Source organism: Pseudochaenichthys georgianus, chromosome 11, assembly GCF_902827115.2.
Source record: "Pseudochaenichthys georgianus chromosome 11, fPseGeo1.2, whole genome shotgun sequence".
Lineage (NCBI taxonomy): Eukaryota > Metazoa > Chordata > Actinopteri > Perciformes > Channichthyidae > Pseudochaenichthys > Pseudochaenichthys georgianus.
The window spans coordinates 18,243,941-18,263,703 of NC_047513.1; the positions used below are offsets into that span (position 1 = coordinate 18,243,941).

General features: G+C 39.8%; 1 protein-coding gene across 1 annotated transcript; it reads left to right on the plus strand.

Annotated features, from left to right (window-relative positions):
- Nucleotides 1-99: 99 nt before the first annotated feature.
- grhl2b (grainyhead-like transcription factor 2b) lies at nucleotides 100-19,680 on the plus strand. The gene is made up of 16 exons (XM_034094154.1): nucleotides 100-300; nucleotides 2,457-2,646; nucleotides 3,300-3,367; nucleotides 4,266-4,620; nucleotides 5,391-5,461; nucleotides 5,640-5,796; nucleotides 7,285-7,396; nucleotides 11,837-11,931; nucleotides 13,935-14,093; nucleotides 15,019-15,076; nucleotides 15,323-15,462; nucleotides 16,437-16,474; nucleotides 16,668-16,756; nucleotides 17,349-17,434; nucleotides 17,521-17,585; nucleotides 18,789-19,680. The coding sequence occupies exons 1-16, from the start codon at nucleotides 281-283 to the stop codon at nucleotides 18,901-18,903; spliced, it is 1,818 nt and encodes a 605-aa protein (XP_033950045.1). The 5' UTR covers nucleotides 100-280; the 3' UTR covers nucleotides 18,904-19,680.
- The last annotated feature ends 83 nt before the right edge of the window (nucleotides 19,681-19,763 follow it).

Sequence of the window (19,763 nt, forward strand, 5' to 3'; positions counted from 1 at the left end):
CAAGCCTAGGCAAATATTATAATTCATGGCAGCAGGATGTGTGGATATTTGTCATAATATGCGTACTAAGTGAACACAAGACAGGGTGATTGGCTGTTTGCGGACAAAAGCGGCTCTAGTAGGCCTACCTGCCAGGTGGAGAGAGGGAGAGGGAGGGAAAGAAGCGGGGCGAGAAAAGTCGACTTACCTGTAGCCCAACTTCTGGCAACTCACACACTCTATTACCTGCTCCGACTTGAAAGTCCAGTTTCACAAGGAAGAATCGTAGAGGAAGCTAAATATGTCACAGGAGACAGACAAGTAAGTGATCGAGCACGCCGAGAGGATGTTTGATGGTTCCCTCTAACGTTTTATTTTTACTCGCTAATTAAATTAACACTATTTGTTGAAAATTTGGATTTGGCTTTTGTATCATAGAATATCAAGAATGTCACATTCTGTTTGTATTACTGTCGGATATTTATGACTATTTTTCTTTGAGAAAAAAAGTCAACTTGGTGCCGTGGTTTCATAAGAGCTGAATTCGCCATTTTTGACTGATGGGGGAAAACCCTCAAACTGCAAGACATTTATTTTTATTTCACGATGATGTTTTTGACTGATAATAAGAGTTTTAGCTCTGCTTTTGCAATACATTTTGTATATGTTGAGGCCTACAGTGCGCAATGGATCTTCTTGTGAATGCGGACAGTGTGTGTTGCCTGTGGGCCTATGTATTGTTCTCTAACACCAGAAGCTATACAAATTAAGGAGAAATTACAACTGTTCAACTGTATTCAGACAAGTAAAAAAATAAGGAAAACCGTTTACCTACTATTTTAAAGAGGGTCTGTGCTTTTGAATTATTTATTACACTTATTTTTCTGAAATAGCAGAGGCCTTGGCTCACAGAAATCTCAAAATCTTATGGAGGGTCTGAAAGTTTCATTTTGCATCTATTATTTAGCTTCACATTGCTTACTACTAATTCATATCTGTATTGATGATAATCCAAGTGAGTGATTATGACTATATCATTGTTTGAAAAGAACACTTGTTCCTAAGATAATGCTTTAATGTGATAATAAGCATTCATTGTGTATTTTTAAACAACTATGTCTCTTAGTGTGACTGCAGTGATGCTGCTTCATGCATCCTGCATCAGCAATGCAGTGACAACAAGTGCCACCATTATGACCCACAGGTGTTATATTAAGTCAGATTCACCTGAGTAGAGTTGTTGAAATCCTAAACATCACTCATATGTCTTTGGTCTTTTTATACCTGCATGTCAGCTCTCTACCTGCCATGGAGAGGTCAACAAGACATAGTCATTTATACCTGTGATAATATGAGAAAGTAATGGGGGAACAGCTTCATACTGATGCCTATTTGTTTTCTACCATTACTCTTTTTGCTTTATCTGTATTTGTTATACTGACATCAGATAATAAAGACGTGGTACATGTTTTATTTGGCAGGTATATCTGGCAGACAGGAGTTAATGCCAATTAGACAACCACAATATAGGCCTATAATACGCCTAGTTGTTTCATGTTGTGAATTCATTTCCAAGATTGTACAGCATATTTCACAGTATAGTACTCCTGATTAATATTTTCTGTTGATCTTAGTTTGATTTTAGCACAAGCAAATGAACAAAAACTAAATTATTGTGAAGCTACTGCATCATACTTCCAGGACTCTTGCTGAAGGTGTGACATTATACTGATACTGTTCACCGCACAACAAGTGCAAGTTGACACATTCAGAGGCTCTCCTGTGATTGGCTGCGTTCACAGTGATGTTGTGACAACAATGTGTGTTTAACTGGTCTGTGATCTTGACTTAAGAGGGCCTAGAGTAGAGAGACAAACCCACATAAACACACAACACTGGCTACTATATATGAATTTTTCATTATTTTTCAATTTCTTATTTGATATTAAGAATACCCAAATAAAAGTAACTGATCTCAAAGTTTGAACTTTAGAATAGTCTTAACCAGCAAGAAATAAAACCTTATTACCAAAGCAAGCATTAGCATTTTGATAGTGCAAAAATAAAGAAAAAACGACAGCTTACCTTTATATAAGACGATGAAAATGATTGAAAAAGAGACTCAGCACACTCATATGTTTGTCTTATTAATAAACGAACTCTCAGGCAGAGCTTTTCTAGGCGAGATAAGCTACAAGTACAAAAGGTTGAAGGAACATGACTTTATTGGCCTTGATGCAGAGGACTTGTGTCAATCAGATAGATTCAAGGTAGGCTTTTGGTATAAATGTACTATAAGTTAAAGACAAGTTTGTTTGATCAATTGATCAGGAATTGTTGGTCCACTATTCATGCCGAGTCTGAAGGCCTCTCAGTACCAACAAATATGCCTATCCAACAACGAGTTTGAGTTTGGAAATTAAATGAATGAATGAACCTGCAATTTAATTTGTGTCCATTTGAAATGTGTCCACCAGTAAACGTCTGGTGGTGGTGGTCCCCAACGAGAACTCTTACCCCGCGGTGCGGCGGGCGTACACCAGCGAGGACGAGGCATGGCGGTCGTACCTGGAGAACCCGCTGACGGCCGCCACCAAGGCCATGATGAGCATCAACGGGGACGAAGACAGCGCCAACGCCCTGAGCCTGCTCTACGAATACTACAAGGTGGGGAGGGCTTCATGCTTTTCTTTGTCTTGTATGATGATAAACTGCATATTTGTTGGTATGTTGGAGAGGAGGTCAGACAGAAATGTGGAAGACGTCACCTCATGTTTATAGAGAAAATGTTTCTAAAGATGCAAAAAATAAAAAAAGATTAAGTAAAGCATGTTTTGAGATTTACTTGACTTTTAAGTAAGAGCTTGTTTAAGTGCCTAAATGGATTGCATAGTGTCTTTCTCCCAGGTTCAACCATACACTTTGTAAAATAAGTCGCAACAAAAAAAATTCAGCTGTGCTTATTCTTGTTCCATCAGAGGGAAAAACAACTTGATAAAAACAAAAAAATACAGAAAAAATGAATAAATATCATATTAATTTGAATTCAATAGCATACTTTTTGGGAATCAAAGATTTTTAAGCTACACTGACATAATGGTTCACATCATTATATTTGTCGAACAAATCAATTATTTAAAAACACACTGATTATTATTTAACCATTTGCACAATAAGTGCAGTTAGAAAAGTTGTGGAGAGTACTGTAGTAAACAGCCTATTTTAGGCAGTTTCAAGTCATAGCATCCCATTCTATCAAAGAAAAATGTCAGGTACAGTTTGAAGGCCAACATAACACCACCCTTTGTTCTTCCTCCCAGGTGCCTAAAGAAAAGAGAATTCTGCCAGTGCCCAAAGTCGTGGAAATTACAGAGGAACATGAGAGGAGGTCAGTGAATTTGTGTCTCTCCATGACTGGTTCAATGTTGTACATGAACAGACAGAGAGAAAAGAAATGTCAAACATGTAGTTGCTAGCCTTTCCCATCAATGTATGGAATTAAACCCTGGAGCTCATTGATTGTAGTATTTGACATGGTGCACCCGTAGTAAATGATATTACATATGGAGCAGTGAAATGGAAGGCTTTCACTTGTATGAAGAATAAACACACAATTTCCATAACACAATAGTTATATGAGAAAAGCACTTTTAGCAGGCATGTGTGCAAAGATCACTTATTGTTTCACTTGAAGCACTGCAACAGGAGCACAGGATAGATTGAGGCCAGTGAAAACGTCCTGTTCCCTGTAAAAAAAAAAGAAGATCCAAAGATTTCATGATTTAATGTGTCTCTGCTTTTGTAACATTTATCTACAAGAATGGTAACTCCAGGTCTCTCTTTTTCTGAATAGAAGAACATCGAATCTTTTGTTTTGTTTTTTTAAAGCAATAAAACAGGTTAATATATTCAGACACACTTATTACAGGTGCCCCGCGGAGGTTTCTTGTAAATACAATAAAGTTATATGTAGGTACAGTGTTACTCACAAACTAATCTTTGAGACCTGACAAACATGTTGACAGTTTTTACTCTAGTAAAGCTAGACAACTTTTTAAAGCAGACAAGGATATTCAGGATTATTCTGATAGTGGAAATTTACCAAATGTAGTGTTTTTCTTCCTATATCATTGGATGGTGTAGGAACTTTTAATGTCCTATATCCTCCAATTTCTAAAAGCACACAATACAGTGCAGTCATTCAGTAGGAGTCCAAAGTAATGAAAAGAGTAAAAACACAATTTCATGTTTTTGTTCAGGTCTGTATTGCCAAGCAACCCCGGCAGCCAAAGTGAGACGGAGACGGTGGACAACCGTGTTCAAGTCCTCAAATCTGTCCCCGTCAACCTGTCCCTGAACACAGAGCACCAGGAGAGCAAACGGGAGCACTACAGCAGCTCCAGCGAGGCCGTGTCGGCAGACGGAGGCTCGCCGGCGCTGGCCCACGTGAAGGCCGAGGTGTACGCGCCCGTCTTCATGACGGGGGCGGGGCTTCACTACAGGGGGGAGGGAGAGGAGCTCTCGTCAAGGGTGATCTACGAACAGAATCCCTACGAGGTGACCACGGTCAGCCACAGCTCGTATGTGAAGGAAGACCAGCAGAGTCCGCCCGATAGCCCGTACGAGGAGGAGAGAGACATGGTGAGAGTCTGAATACATACTGTGTGATGACAGAATAAAGAAAACATCAAACTTAAACAGTGCTTTCCAGTCTGGTGGGGTCACAAAATAAATCTGAGCGGTCATGAGATAATTCAATCCAAATTGTAAATAAAAAAAAAAAATGTTTATTTTTCTGAATTTTCTTTAATAATTCCTCTTTTTTTGTTAAATACTCGACCGGTTGACCCTTTCCGACGCTATTTTAAATTACTTTTTTTCAATGTACAACTTTAATACATATTTAATGATTCTTTTAGCAGGATAAAAGCCAACACGTTTAGGGGAAACAGGCCCAAAAAGACAGTAAACATAACAACATAACAGTTAACATTGTATGTATTGTATTACTGGGTCTAATTTCGTTGGTTTGTAAATTCGTAATTTGGTAAATTACAGTGAAATAAATTATCAGGCAAACTCTAGGGGTTGTTAAAAGACAATATGGGAAATGTAGTGAGGCACAATTATTATAACAAGAGAGAGGATGGGAACATTAAATGTACATGCAATGCTGGAGTTTTTTTTAAAGGTACGCAAAGATGGATAGATGTTTAAATATTATTCATTGATAATTCAAAAGTTAATTACCTCAACAGAAATCTACAAGTACTTATTGAATGTTTTCACTGTTTGCCTGAAATCTCCATGTCATTATTATTTATGACAATATTGTTTTAAAGCATTGTTTAATCAGTTCCTCTCAGGCTAAAAGAGAACTTCAATGATTTCCTCTTTCCGTGTGTTTTAAGCGTTCTCAACAGAAGTACCACGCACCTTCCTCTCTGGCCCCAGATGGCTTCATATTTCATGAGGAGGGAGTGTAAGTCCTTCAGCATACAAACATATTGTGATCCACAAAGGAATGCAAAAGTGTGTGTTGCACCCCCATCCCACATTGTCTAATCAACTACTATCTATCTATGTGTGTGTGTGTGTGTGTGTGTGTGTGTGTGTGTGTGTGTGTGTGTGTGTGTGTGTGTGTGTGTGTGTGTGCGCAGTGACAGCTTCCAGTACACGTTGGACGCCACCCGCTCTCTGCGTCAGAAGCAGGGCGAGGGACCGATGACCTACCTGAACAAAGGCCAGTTCTACGCCGTGACGCTTAACGAGCTCAGTGCCAACAAACGCCTCCGTCACCCCATCAGCAAAGTTCGGGTGAGGGTTCCTAGCAAAAAGTGATCCCAGTTTAATTGATTTAGCTGTAGTTTATATTTCACCCACAAAAAACACTTACAAAAACGCATAGTCTACCTAAAGTGACGAAACCTCAATATGCATGCTTTTCAGAGCTTCTCTAAGCTATCTTTTGTGTAATAATGTAGAGACACTGGCTTAGTCCTTTTGGACCTGTCTGCTGCATTCGACATGGTGAATCATCAGATACTCCTTCGCACTCTCCAAGAACTTGGCGTTTCAGGCTCTGCACTTTCCCTCATCACCTCATACCTCAAAGACCGCACCTACAGGGTTACTTGGAGAGGGTCGGAGTCCGACCCTTGTCAATTAACTACAGGGGTCCCTCAGGGCTCTTTTCTTGGTCCCCTCCTCTTCTCCTTGTGCACAAACTCGCTCGGATCAGTCATTAGCCCGCATGGTTTTTCATACCACTGCTACGCTGACGACACCCAATTAATTCTGTCCTTTCCCCGCTCAGAGACCCAGGTCGTCACACGCATCTCTGCTTGTCTAGCCGACATCTCTCAGTGGATGTCTGCTCACCACCTCAAGCTCAACCTTGACAAGACTGAACTGCTTTTCCTTCCGGGAAAAGATTGTCCCACTCTTGACCTAACAATCAACATCGGTGCCTCTATTGTTTCCCCGACTCAGACTGCAAGGAATCTGGGTGTGATCCTAGATAACAACCTGTCCTTCACTGCAAACATAGCTGCTACAACCCGCTGCTGCAGATACACGCTTTACAACATCAGGAGGTTACGTCCCCAGCTGACCCAGAAAGCGACACAGGTTCTGGTCCAGGCTCTCGTCACCTCACGCCTAGACTACTGCAACTCCCTCCTGGCTGGTCTACCTGCATGTGCCATCTGACCTCTGCAGCTCATCCAGAATGCAACGGCTCGCCTGGTCTTCAACCTTCCTAAATTCTCCCACACAACGCCGCTCCTCCGCTCACTTCACTGGCTTCCGGTAACTGCTAGAATCCACTTCAAGACACTGGTACTTGCGTACCATGCTGCGAATGGATCTGGCCCTTCCTACATCCAGGACATGGTTAAACCGTACACCCCAGCACGTGCACTCCGCTCTGCATCAGCCAAACAGCTCGCTGCACCCGCACTGCGAAGGGGACCCAAGTTCCCATCAGCAAAAACACGTGGGTTTGCTATCCTGGCTCCAAAATGGTGGAATGAGCTCCCCATTGACATCAGGACAGCAGAAAGCTTACACACCTTCCGGCGCAGACTGAAAACTCATCTCTTTCGACTCCACTTTGAGCGATAGAACTATTAACAAAGCCAGTTGAGTAGCACTTGAAATGTTTTTGCTCTATGAAACCTGATGTACTTATATGATTCTGTTTTCTTCAAGTTTGTATTTTGTTGGTCGAACGCACTTATTGTAAGTCGCTTTGGATAAATCATCAAAGACTTGACCATCATTTATTTGTTTTTCTCTTCTCAGAGTGTGATCATGGTGGTGTTCAGTGAAGACAAGAACCGAGACGAGCAGCTGAAGTACTGGAAGTACTGGCACTCCCGCCAGCACACAGCCAAACAGAGAGTCTTAGACATCGGTAAGACAGATTTATGAATGTTGGACATAGCCAGACAAGTAGGTTGACTCTGTTTGCAGTCGTTATGTTAAGCTAAGCTAACATAAGTCTCCTGGCTGTTGCTTTGTATTTACTGCACGAGAGAGACATGATAGTGGTATCACTCTTGTTCATGTAATGCTCAATTTCCTCCTGCTTTCTTCAAAACTTTCTCCATTTGTTGAATTAATCAAAACACATAAACCGAAAGACAATAACAGATTCATCTTAATGCCAGTGCTGGAATGCACTCAGCCAATAAACAAGGCATGACCAAACTAAGAGCAAACAAGCCCCCACCCAACTGTCTGCCTGAGGTGCTGTTTACACGAGAACACAAACGGTTGTATCCGCTACTTTTCTCTTTCGTATAGCCCGTTCGTTCACACGAGGCCGTAACGGAAACCCGGAAACGGACCCCGCAAACAATAACGGGTCCCAAAGTGGATAGATCTGCAAACAGAGCGCTCTGGGGGGCCAAACGGCTCCGTGTGTACGCCTCTATACGATCATTTCCTGATAACGATGAAGCCATAGCCCCACCTCTCCCCACCTCTGCCGCTCACTACAGTAGCAGTAGCTACTGCTACTGACCATGCTACAGATGTTAGTGCAAAATATACTGCTCCTCTACCACAACCATCAGCAACAAGTGGACATGGAGAATTACATGTTGCTAAATCCACCGCGGGGCATAAACAGAAGGGCAACCATGGCAACCATGCTCGGGGGTCTTCTTCGCTGCTTTTGGTGTATTTTGTGGCGGAATTACAGCGCCACTTACAAGCCCGGCATATGTACTACAGCGTCTCCAGCGCTCCCGAGCGGTCTTGTGTGAACGGAAGACTTTTTTGATATCGTATTCGGTTTGTGCGTTTCGTATGCGTTTGCGTGAAAATGGGGTCTGAGGCTGCTCAGCTGCCCACTAACACACACACACACTCTGAATCTCTTAATGTGTAGGAGCAAAAAGTCATCAATCCAAAACAATGTGACAAACTTCCTCTTTCTGCAAGCTTCCCACGAGTATAAGTTGTTGATCCCAACACTCGTATTTTTTTTTACTTTTGTCTGCCGCAGTTTTTTTCGCAGTTGATGGGTTTTAATATGCAGTTGCATGCCTTGTTGAATGAGTGTGTGTGAGAAGCTTGCAGGTAGAATTTGTTTAACAAGCTCGGGCCTGCTAACCAGGCAGGGGTTCAGAGGTATGTGGGAAGCTGGGACACACACACACACACACACACACACACACACACACACACACACACACACACACACACACACACACACACACACACACACACACACACACACACACACACACACACACACACACACACACCTATACACATCTTGTTGGGACAGGGAGAGGAATGCTAGCCGCACTGTTACCTCGGCTGGTTTTGGTCTGTTGAAAGCTATTCTTGCCCAATTTATGTCTTCATCTTAATTCCTCTATTTATGTGAACCAAGACAAATCTTAATCATTTTACAATACACATATCTTTACATCTGCTAGTAAATGTTGATCCAGACTTGGGCTTCGTGATACAGATTTAAGCTGTTGTGAGATGGTTGTAGGAAAAATACAAAATTCAATTAAACAAAATAATATTTGGACTTTTCTCAAAATATTAAAGTCAATCTTTTACTGAGAAGGACACAGTCTCTTTGATAGACGTACATCATTTGACTTGGGTCACAAACAGACAATGCTTTATAGTAAAGGGAAAGGCATCATTAGCACATTAACCAGAAAAAGTCCTTTATATAATCATAAATGGACATTTTAACATTTTGTTCTCAGTACAAATTAAACAAACAACATATAATGTGTACATTTGTGAGCTTTAGAGATGCTGCTAGTGACAGATTTTGAGATGTGAGAATAGTATACTATTCCTTTAAGTCAAAGAGTTTGGGAACCGTGTCCTAAACCATTGTAAACATTATGTATACATCACATTTTAAAAATGAAACTACGTATAGTAACTGTGAGATGACTCTCTGTTGTTTTGCTGCTGAAAAGCACCTCAGAATTGTATATGATTTGAAGATAAAACCTTTTTTAAAGCTGCCAGTAGATCCTGTTGTGTTCAGAGGAAATGTGTTATCTTTTCCTGCAAGATTCCCTTAGGCAATCTGTTTGGCATTTGCCAGTGTAATGAGTCTGTGTTTGTTTGTGTGTGTGAGTGTGAGCCCTAGACAGATAGTGTGCAGCTACAGCTCGACTCACAGGGCTGAAGTAGTTTTCCGTCACAGTGACACAGACATGTACACACAGATACCTATCTGCTAATAGATACGCACACATGGCCTGCAGCATGTATAAACACATAGTTACCCAAAACGGGTCGCAAACACTGTAAAACAACTTAACATGCTTAAAATACCTACTTAAAATACTATTTCTTACTTTTGTATTCTTTATTGATTGCTTCATGCTGGCAATGACTGCTGACTCATCACTCCTCTTCACCATGCAATAGGGGCGGAAAGTGGTCAACAACTGCTTTAGTGCAAAAGGGGTTTCTGGTAATAGGCTAGGCTAAGAAAACCCTTACAGGCCACATTTGGACCATTGTCATGGCTCAAAATCTGACTTTCACATAAAAGTTTGGTCTTATTTTGAACTGGAGTAGGTGCAGACTTATACCCTACCCGTTATGTTATGATTCTCTTAGTAAGACACGATAAGAGATTAATAAATCCATGTTTTTGTTATCTTCATCGCATCCTGACTGTAAGGGATACTGAAGGGAAAATTGAGGGAGATTCAACTCTTCTTTGTTGGAGGAGAGTAAGACTACTGAGTGCTATTTTACAGTTTATTCATCATTTATATGATCATTGTCATTCTTAATGATTCCATTAACTATGTTTCAGTTCATCAAATAACTGGTTTGGTGCACATACTGTAATATAAGTGAACGCAAGTCCCACAATTTACACAGAAGTATTCAATGTAATATCCTTTAAGACTAAATCATTTGACAATATTAATAATACTTTTGAGCTGCTGGAATGTTTTTATCTTTTCTTTAAAATCCTTAAATACTCTAATCTTGCCAATTACTTTTTTATTTAAAGGTGGGGTAGGTAAGTTTGAGAAACCGGCTCGAGATCGCTAGAATTTGAAAATACACAACCGGAGAAAATCTGCCACTTCCTTATAGAGCCCCTCCTCCAACACACACGAACGCGCACATGACCAATGAGGGCACGAGATAAGTTTGTGCCCCGATGGAAGGCTGACAGGCAGGTAGGCCAACCTGCCTGGTTGTACTTTTTACAGTATTACGGCTTCTACAGATGACATTTTTTTATGGATTTTTTGTCAAAGCACTTTAGATATTCATTGCTATCGGGATGTTAAGAGCATTCCATGGAATATAACAAAAAGTATATCTCGAGCCGGTTTCTGAAACTTACCTACCCCACCTTTAAGAATAAGGAATTGATTAATTGAGTGATCGTTGCAGCCTTTATTTGTATACTCGAGTGCCGGACTGTGCATCAAAGTGGGGAATCTCAGTAGGTCAGATGACAGACCCCTCCACCCTGCTCCTCAGAGCGTCCTGTAACCTGAAGCTGTCCCGTGAGCTAATTTGAATAGTGAGGGGGGGTGGGTGGCCAGGTTATCATGCCCCTGGGCCGCGTCACAGAATGGATCGTTTGAATGGGGTTATTTAACGGGGGATTCTGCCAGATTTGGGCCTGCCCTGCTGCTTTGTGCACCTGCTGAAGATCCAGTTTGTCGTTAGGATGATGGAGGAGGTCGGATGTCCCTGAAGCAAAGGGGGGGATCTTATTAATGTATTTAAAAGATGACCTAAAGTAAAATATTTCAAAAACAGGCGGCTGTATCTCATCCAGTCAGATTTGATCATAACTAAAACCTAATCCAATTAAAAGACCAGGACCCACAATAAGCTCATCTTTCTATACAGTTCACACTTACATAGTAGTTCATTTATTTATACATCTGAGTCTTTCCCACAGCATTCCAATGTACTCTACAACACCCATTTAAAGCCCCTTAAGTGTGCGGTCGCTCAGGTCAACAATAGCCGGCGATGCGCTCACTTGACTGGCTTTTAATATGAGTCTCAGAGCCAGATCGCCTCATGTGTTCCCTCCCGCTGCCTTTGAAGCCTTTTAGAGTTTGTTTGCTCAAGCAGATAAGATGTTATCTTATAAAATCGAAGCGTGCCATTTGATTACTTATCTTAACAAACAATAGCTGCCTGCTTGTGGATTTATTGACCAATGTGTGCTGTGTGTGGAGGGTTTTCTCAGATTTCTCAGGGTTTTAAAAACAGCAGATATCGGCAAAGATAAACTTGAGTTAATGTAAACTTGAAGTATTTTAAAAGCATAAGATACATCTGAAATAAACCACCCCTCTGTTTGTGTTTGCAGCTGATTACAAGGAGAGCTTCAACACCATTGGCAACATCGAAGAAATCGCCTACAACGCCATCTCCTTCACCTGGGATGTGAATGAAGAGGCCAAGGTACAAAGCCTAACATTTTTCCTTCTTTCTTTTTTTTTGCGGTACATAAATGTCACATTAATTTTCCTACAAACTGTTCTACTATTTTGACTCATGACATAGGCGTGTCATTAAGAAAAAGCAGCGGGACAGGTTTTTTGTGCTGATTCAGTTGTTGGCAAACAAACGCACTCGCTCGACAAATTACCTGCGATTCAAGCAGCAAAAACACTTATTATCTATTTAAGAATCAACATGTTGCTATGATACAAGCATTACAAGCCTAAAGCAGTTATTTTTCTTTTTACCGGCATGTTCTCTGTGTCCCTCATAAAGCTGACGGGCAGTGTTGTGTACTTTCTGCTCTGTTTGTCTTCTTTGTCTTTGTGAAGCCCACTCCTTTGTGGCCACACCTTAAATGGAGCTCCATCACTGTTAAACTCCAGAGGCCCCCAAGGGCCTACACACACCGATCCCTGTCCCCACCCTCTGTTGTTTGTTTTGCCCTCATTTCTGTGTGAATGCGACCGACAGTGTGTGTGCCAGTAAGTCTGTGTGTGTGTGTGTGTGTGTGTGCGTGTGTGTGTGTGTGTGTGTGTGTGTGTGTGTGTGTGTGTGTGTGTGTGTGTGTGTGTGTGTGTGTGTGTGTGTGTCGTTCATTGTAAAGGCAGCCTGTGTACAAAGACGTTGCAGGTGGAAATCCAAGCACACCGCTCTGGGCCAATATTGACTCTTTCTCTCTCTTTTACTCTATCCCTCTCTCTCTCTTAATCTGTGGGACAAGCCCGAATATATCTGTCGCACCACAGGAACAGGTCTAATGCCCAGGTAGTCTGGTGTGCATGCTTCTACTGTAAGTTAGGAAGACATTCAAATCATTATTAATGTATACGAAACTCAGGTAATCAGTTTACAGTCATTTACAATGAAGTGTGTGTTTCAGTGTGTTTTATATCAATAAAACAAGCGCCTATTTTATGTCTCAGGAAACTTGATAAGTTATAAATACCTGTAAAGTAAATAGGAGTATCCGGGTTTCAGGGATGGTAATAAACAAAGAAGGAACGCCTCGATGGATAACATTTGTTATAGTAAGGTGCACATAATATGGTCTCTAGACAACTAATATAAACCAAAGCTCAAGATATAAAGAACAAGTTCTGTGCTAGATGTTTATTTTGAAGTTAAAAGCTTATGGTAAAGTTTGTATTAGTTAGACAGTTTTAAGTGTCATTAATGAACCTCTGTACTTGGCTTCTTTGTTTCCATTTAACAGTTTCTTTTATTTACTATGTGTGTGTAGTTTTGAAAGAAGAATGAAGTCTCTTGAACTCTTATTTAAGTTTTTAATGACAAGTCAAGCTTTCAGTCAGAAGGCCTTCATTAGGTAACATGTTAGTTAAAAGGGAACGTGTAAAGTGGATAATGGCACAAGCCACCACATCTCTGCTGCACAAGTGTAACTTTTACGTTTGAAATACAAAGGAAACTAAATAAAAACAGGAAATCAACACTGTTATGTAACAGCTTCTCACTAATCCACTGTCCTATGCAACCATGTAGTTACATGCAGTTTTGATTTCTATCTGCGGGGACTTTAAGGTAATGTCAATAGGGTGAAATTATATTCTTTGAAAATAACAACAAACAACATTAGAAACTCAGCAGTCACAGCATACCTAAAAAAAATATCTTACTGTCCATATTTTAAATGTAAACTATGTCTTTAGCAGAACAAATGGATTCATCAAGCATCTGAATAGCAAGCTTTAAAGGATGCAACAAGGGTCTCTGGGTGAACAATGTTTTAATAATAAATAATAATCACAAATAAATAGAGAAATATCCAAATAGATACCCCTTCCAATGTGTTGAAGGGCCAGCTTCTGTGGGAACGTTTATGGTTGTTGTGGATGTTCTGCTAGGTTACATTGTGCACAAACAAAAGACAACATTACTCCAAAAAAAAACCTGACATGACAAATAAAGTTATTTATTGTAACACCTCTCTCCCCCTCCGGCAGATCTTCATCACGGTGAACTGTCTGAGCACAGACTTCTCCTCACAGAAGGGGGTGAAGGGTCTTCCTCTGATGATCCAGATCGACACGTACAGCTACAACAACCGCAGCAACAAGCCGCTGCACAGAGCTTACTCTCAGATCAAGGTGTTCTGCGACAAGGTGAGAAAACACTTCCTCATCATTTGGTATATGGATATTATCTGAAAAAGTCTCATGATTTTGTCGGTAGAAAATTTAGAAATATGTCCGTTAAAGAGATTTGATAAGTAGTAATCAGTGAATTGTGATGCCACTTTGTACCTCTACTTCACTATATTTCAAACATAATTATACTTTTTATTCCACTACATTTCTTTGACAACTTAGCAGGTTACAGGTTCTTCAAAAAATGGTGGATACACACCTTGTAAAGAGCTTAGATTGTCATAAATTGAATGACCTAACAGAATATACAGTATGATGAGAGCTGAAACATGTCATCAATGGAAAGAAAATGAATAAGCGACTGTTTTGAAAATCCTTTAAGTATTTTTGTAATGCTAAATTAACATACATGTATTGGCTCTAGCTTTTTAAATGTGATGATGGACTGCACTTGCTTTTATTCACTTCTAGACGTGTTGATCTTTACTATAGAGTGCGACTGCTGCGGTGTATACAGTATATTTGACCTTAGATGGTGTGTTTGAGTCCTGGAGTTAAATCCTGACATCAGTCCTCCCTCTAGTGGCCTCACCTGCACAGTGAGCCTCCAGATACACCTGGAATGCACACAGCATCTTATTTCCTTTAAGACTTTTCATTTTCAGTTTTTTTCCTTTTCAAGTCTTATGTAAGCTAACACAGGTTAACTCATTGACAATAAAAGCACTCGTTATAAAAAAATAAAAGATACAAATGTTAACAATATATAAGAAAGATTATATAAATACAATTTATTTACACACATATGCAAAATAGGAACAGAGAATATATTCTGTCCAACTGAAACACTATAGTGATCGCTTATTTGTCAGTGTTTCAGGGGGCTACATTTCCACGAACTGATTCCTCTTCTTTAATGCTGGTATCATTCTGTTTTCAGGGAGCAGAGAGGAAAATAAGGGACGAGGAGAGGAAACTCTTCCGCAAGAAGTCAAAAGGTTAGAGTTTCATGAAAAATGATTTTGTTTCTGCACTTTTAGCATCCAAACTCGAGATAATCATAGATCCAGTTTGCTCTAAATGGGGTATAAAGGAGAGAGAACCCCCTTTTGAAATCACAACTAATGAATCTTGTTTTATAACAATAATAATAATTGTGACTACATGGTGTGAACGTGTGGGTTTCTTTTTGCTGAGAAAAAATACTGTCTGTTCTTTTCTAAAAATGATTTGCTGGTGTTCAGGTAAAGACGGAGGAGTTGGTGTGATAACTGCAACCAAGAAGTCCGACACGACTTATTTCAAGACCATGAGCGACCTGGAGGCTCAGCCCGTTCTCTTCATCCCAGACGTTCACTTCGGCAACCTGCAGAGAGCCGGACAGGTAGACACATTATTCTTCTCTGTGAGCAGAAGTGAAAGAACTTGTTTCCTATCAGTTGAGTTCATCTGCTAAAGGGGAAACTGGAGCCAACGCTTACTTTCCGTATTACCCAATGGACGCTTTCCATTCCCAAAGGGTCACATGGTAAAAAAAAAACCCTTCAGTGTGTAAATCCATTCAAATTTTAGATTTATGACATTTTATAGCACAAAAGTTAATCCAATATTGCCTTATGTACTTTTGGGCATTTTTTATTTACAATTTAATAGGTTACTGCAATATTACAAAATGGAGTTTGATCTGATCATGCAGTTTATTGAGTTTTATTTTAAGTATTATTTATATATATTAAATGTTATTATTTTGTTGTATGTAAAAATGTAGGTACTTCAATATTTTTTGCACACATTAGCAATTCTGTAATATTTAGCTTTCATTTATTTAAGTACTTTGTTAAATAATACTGTAAGGGTTGACGTTTTAATATTCAAAGATTGAATGGACTTATTTTGACCTTTTCTCATTGTTGAAGAAGCCAGACACTGTACTTACGTAAAGGCATCAATACTTGACATACAACATTTTCAGAACAATTATCAATTAGCAGTAATTAAGTTTTGAGGGTAAATTTGCCAGTATTTCACAGAAAAAGTAAAGAAAATTGTGCTTACACGTTAATCCATCAGGATATTAATAATATATTTATATAAATCTATCCCAGAAGTATGTTTTTGTCCAGATATATTGATAGTACTTCTGTACTTTTATTTAAATTAGAGTTGAACACAGGACCTTTACCTGTGATGGAGTGTTTCTACATTGTTGCATTAGTACTTTTACTTATGTTAATTAAGTATTTCTCTAACTACTGCATGTCTTAGCAGAATGACTCAGTATAAAACATGTTACTCTGATGTCTATATTTGTGCAGCTTAAAACGTACATTAATGCTTACTGTAATACTTCATTTGCAGGTGTTTACCTTCAACACGGAGGAGATCGAGAGAGAAGGGTGAGTGTGCGTCAACAGGAGCATTTATATTTACATCAGTCATACAAATATAAAGTATGCAAATGAGAGCAGGTACAGATACTAACCAAACACATACAGAGGAAGTGCACGTCACCACAAATACACAAACAACACACGTTTATGGCACCTGACACATATTTCTTTGTTTCTTTTGGGGTGTTTTCCTCAGGAGTGTGCTGGTGAAGAGGATGTTCAGGCCGTCAGATGAAGATCGGTGTCCGTCACCTCACAAACAGATCAAAGAGGAGACACACAAGAGAGGTACGGCGCGGCCGCTTCCTCTGCATGTCCCTCTCTTATCTCCTTTTCAAAATGATATTTAACTTAGTGTAGCTTAGACTATTTCAATGATTTATGGAAAGAAAAGAAGTCTATATATAATGTCAAAAAACAACGCAATGTAATATCTTTAAATAACTTTTCTTTAACAGCAATCAAATATAATGATATTAAATATACAATGATGTAATACTGAGTTAATCAGCAAACCATGGAAAAGAGATGCAGGACTGTTGGCATTTCTGCATCACCTTGTAGTCTTGTAATTGGTGATTGTAATAATGATAACAATAATATTAATACACTTTTTTATCGGGCACTTTCCTACCAAAGATAATAGCTTGATATAAACAGAAAATTGAAATGCAAATGAAACTTATGTATACAAGGCCAATTAGACTAGGACATTAGAAAATAAAAAGACAACCTAGTCAACAAGCCAGTCTGTGTCTAAAATCCCCATGTATCTTTATCTGTTGTAGTTTATAAGCTCTAACTGTGTCTGGTAATAAATAAATAACAAACTTATACTGAAGCTAACAGCAAATACTTATTCTTCCTCTTCTCTCTGCAGTGTTGTTGTACGTACGAAAGGAGATGGACGAGGTGTTCGACGCACTGATGCTGAAGTCTCCCACGCTCAGAGGCCTGATGGATGCAGTGAGTGACGCAGGCGCTCTAATTACATCTGAGATTGATCTCAAAGGGAATCCTAATAAAAAACTGCTTCTATCTTTCTTTTGTAGATATCAGAGAAGTACGGCTTGGCCACAGAGAGGATAGCCAAAGTGTACAAGAAAAGTAAAAAAGGGTGAGTGAGGAAACAGATTCTAATTTTGGGCCAATTTGGAGCCTTATGTTAAAGTGTTGATGTTTTAATGTGGGGTTGTTTGAGTATCTATTGCCAGTGAACTACAGACAGTGGATGGTGGGTGACGCCCGATTATTGGAGAAGCAAACAGGAGTTCCTGCATGGAAGCTAATACATGTACTGGTGCAGTGGCAACATGTATTTGAACCACCTACAAAATATACATTAGTTGAAGTGTAAACTATATTTAGAATATTTTCACTATTTCACGTACTTTGTCAGACAGCCCTTTCCAATGGGGAACTGAAGTATAAATTCTCTTTGAAGCCACCGGAATCCTTTGAAAATAATATGAATTTTCCCTTGCAGAACAGGAAGTTGCTGGTCTGCCTCTGTGTCAATCGGTCACTTTGTTTGTTTAGTGTGTGAATGTGAACTAACCCTGTAAAACACAAAACTCACACAAAAACAAACAAACTGACAAAGGGAATAGTAGACCAGAAACTGTTGTGTTTCAGACGGAAAAATAAAAGTTGTTGCCAAACAAGTCTGCTAGTTTTGACTAGAGAATAGATAACATCTTCAGTTTCATTGGAAAGGACAATTTGAAGGAAAGGTAAAGTGGTGAAAATATTCTAAATAAAGCGTACCAATATAATGATTTGAAAATTGTGTAGGTGGTAGGGGAGGGCGATACCACACAATCTGGATTCGATCCGATACCAAGTATTTTCTCTCAGCCATCGTGTGTGTGTGTGTGTGTGTGTGTGTGTGTGTGTGTGTGCGCGTGCGTGTGCGAGCCTCGAGGAGAGGAGGACAGCAGTGGAGAGAGAAGAAAAGAGCGCATACTTGTGTTCGTCTGCACTCTGCACATCAATTGATGAAATTGACGAGTAGAGGAGAGGGGGGGAAAAACTATAAAAGTATCGATCCTATTGGCTCTAGTATCGATATTTTGAGACGTATCGTAATATCGGAAGTATCAATATGTTGGGATCGATCCGCCCACCCCTAGTAGGTGGATACAATATAAATCCCTAGCAGTGCATTGCTGCTTCTGCTGTAACTCTGTTTCTCCAGGCTACTGACCATTAACTGTCAATGATACACTGACTATAGATAAAGACCTCAAACAACACTTCTAAACATCTGAGCTCTCCCTTAAAGCCTATGAAATTAAACTGTAAGTGTGCTTTGTGTCAGGATCCTGGTGAACATGGACGATAACATCATTGAGCATTACTCCAACGAAGACACCTTCATCCTCAACATTGAGAGCTACGCAGAAGCCTACAAGATCACGCTGATGGAGATCTGACCACTCCTCGGTGGACTCGAAGGACCGCAGCTTTAGACAAAAGAGACGCTGTGACTGCAATCCACGAGGCTGCTATTGATTGGCTGATAAGCTGACTGACAGTATTGGAGATGGTCCATTGGTGGCGTAAATCAGACGCTCCGAGGTCAACGTCGTCACACCTGATCCCTCTCTGGCACTGTTACACTACACGTCGTATTTCACAGAAAACTAGAGGACTTCATAGAAACCCCTATGAACTGGTTGTATTCACTTCCTGGTTGTGCTTACCCCCTATGTTGTGAGGTGAATTGATGGAGCACATATCTGTGTTCCCCACTTTTACTGAATATGTGTTATTGTATGAAAAAATATCTACTTTCCTGTACAGTCTTGTGATCTTGCCAAATAACACATCTGGATTAGCCTCATGCCTGCATGTAGCCTGGATTAGTTGGTCCTAATTAACTTAGCTCCTTTGCATGCCTTTGTTTTTGTTAGTTGTGTTATTTATTTTTAAGGACAATGTTTTGCATTTCTATAGCAATTTATTCAAAGATTTCAAGTTCTTTACATTTCAGTGACTTTGTTTCTAGTCGCCCTCTATAAGAGTACTCAAGGAGTTTTTAAATGACAATTTTTCAGCTATGTTGTTCTATCTATAAACATGTCAACAAATAGCCTTAAGTGTTTATTTGTAGGACGTAACATTAGATGGTAATGACTCTTGAAGTAAAAAGAGTAAACAACATCTGCCAGGTGTCAAATGGCACATGTCATCATGTTCTTGGCTGTATTGAAAACATGAATAAAGGTATAAACATACAGATGTCATGTTTAGTAAAAACAAATAAGAGAAAGAGTGAGCCCTTTATGAGGCT

Excerpts from the sequence above, each read along its gene's own strand:
- grhl2b (XM_034094154.1), top strand. The coding sequence starts at position 281 with ATGTCACAGGAGACAGACAA. Across the intron at positions 5,462-5,639 it reads ATATTTCATGAGGAGGGAGT|TGACAGCTTCCAGTACACGT; the intron begins GTAAGTCCTTCA and ends GTGTGTGCGCAG. Across the intron at positions 16,475-16,667 it reads GAGGAGATCGAGAGAGAAGG|TGTGCTGGTGAAGAGGATGT; the intron begins GTGAGTGTGCGT and ends TTTCCTCAGGAG.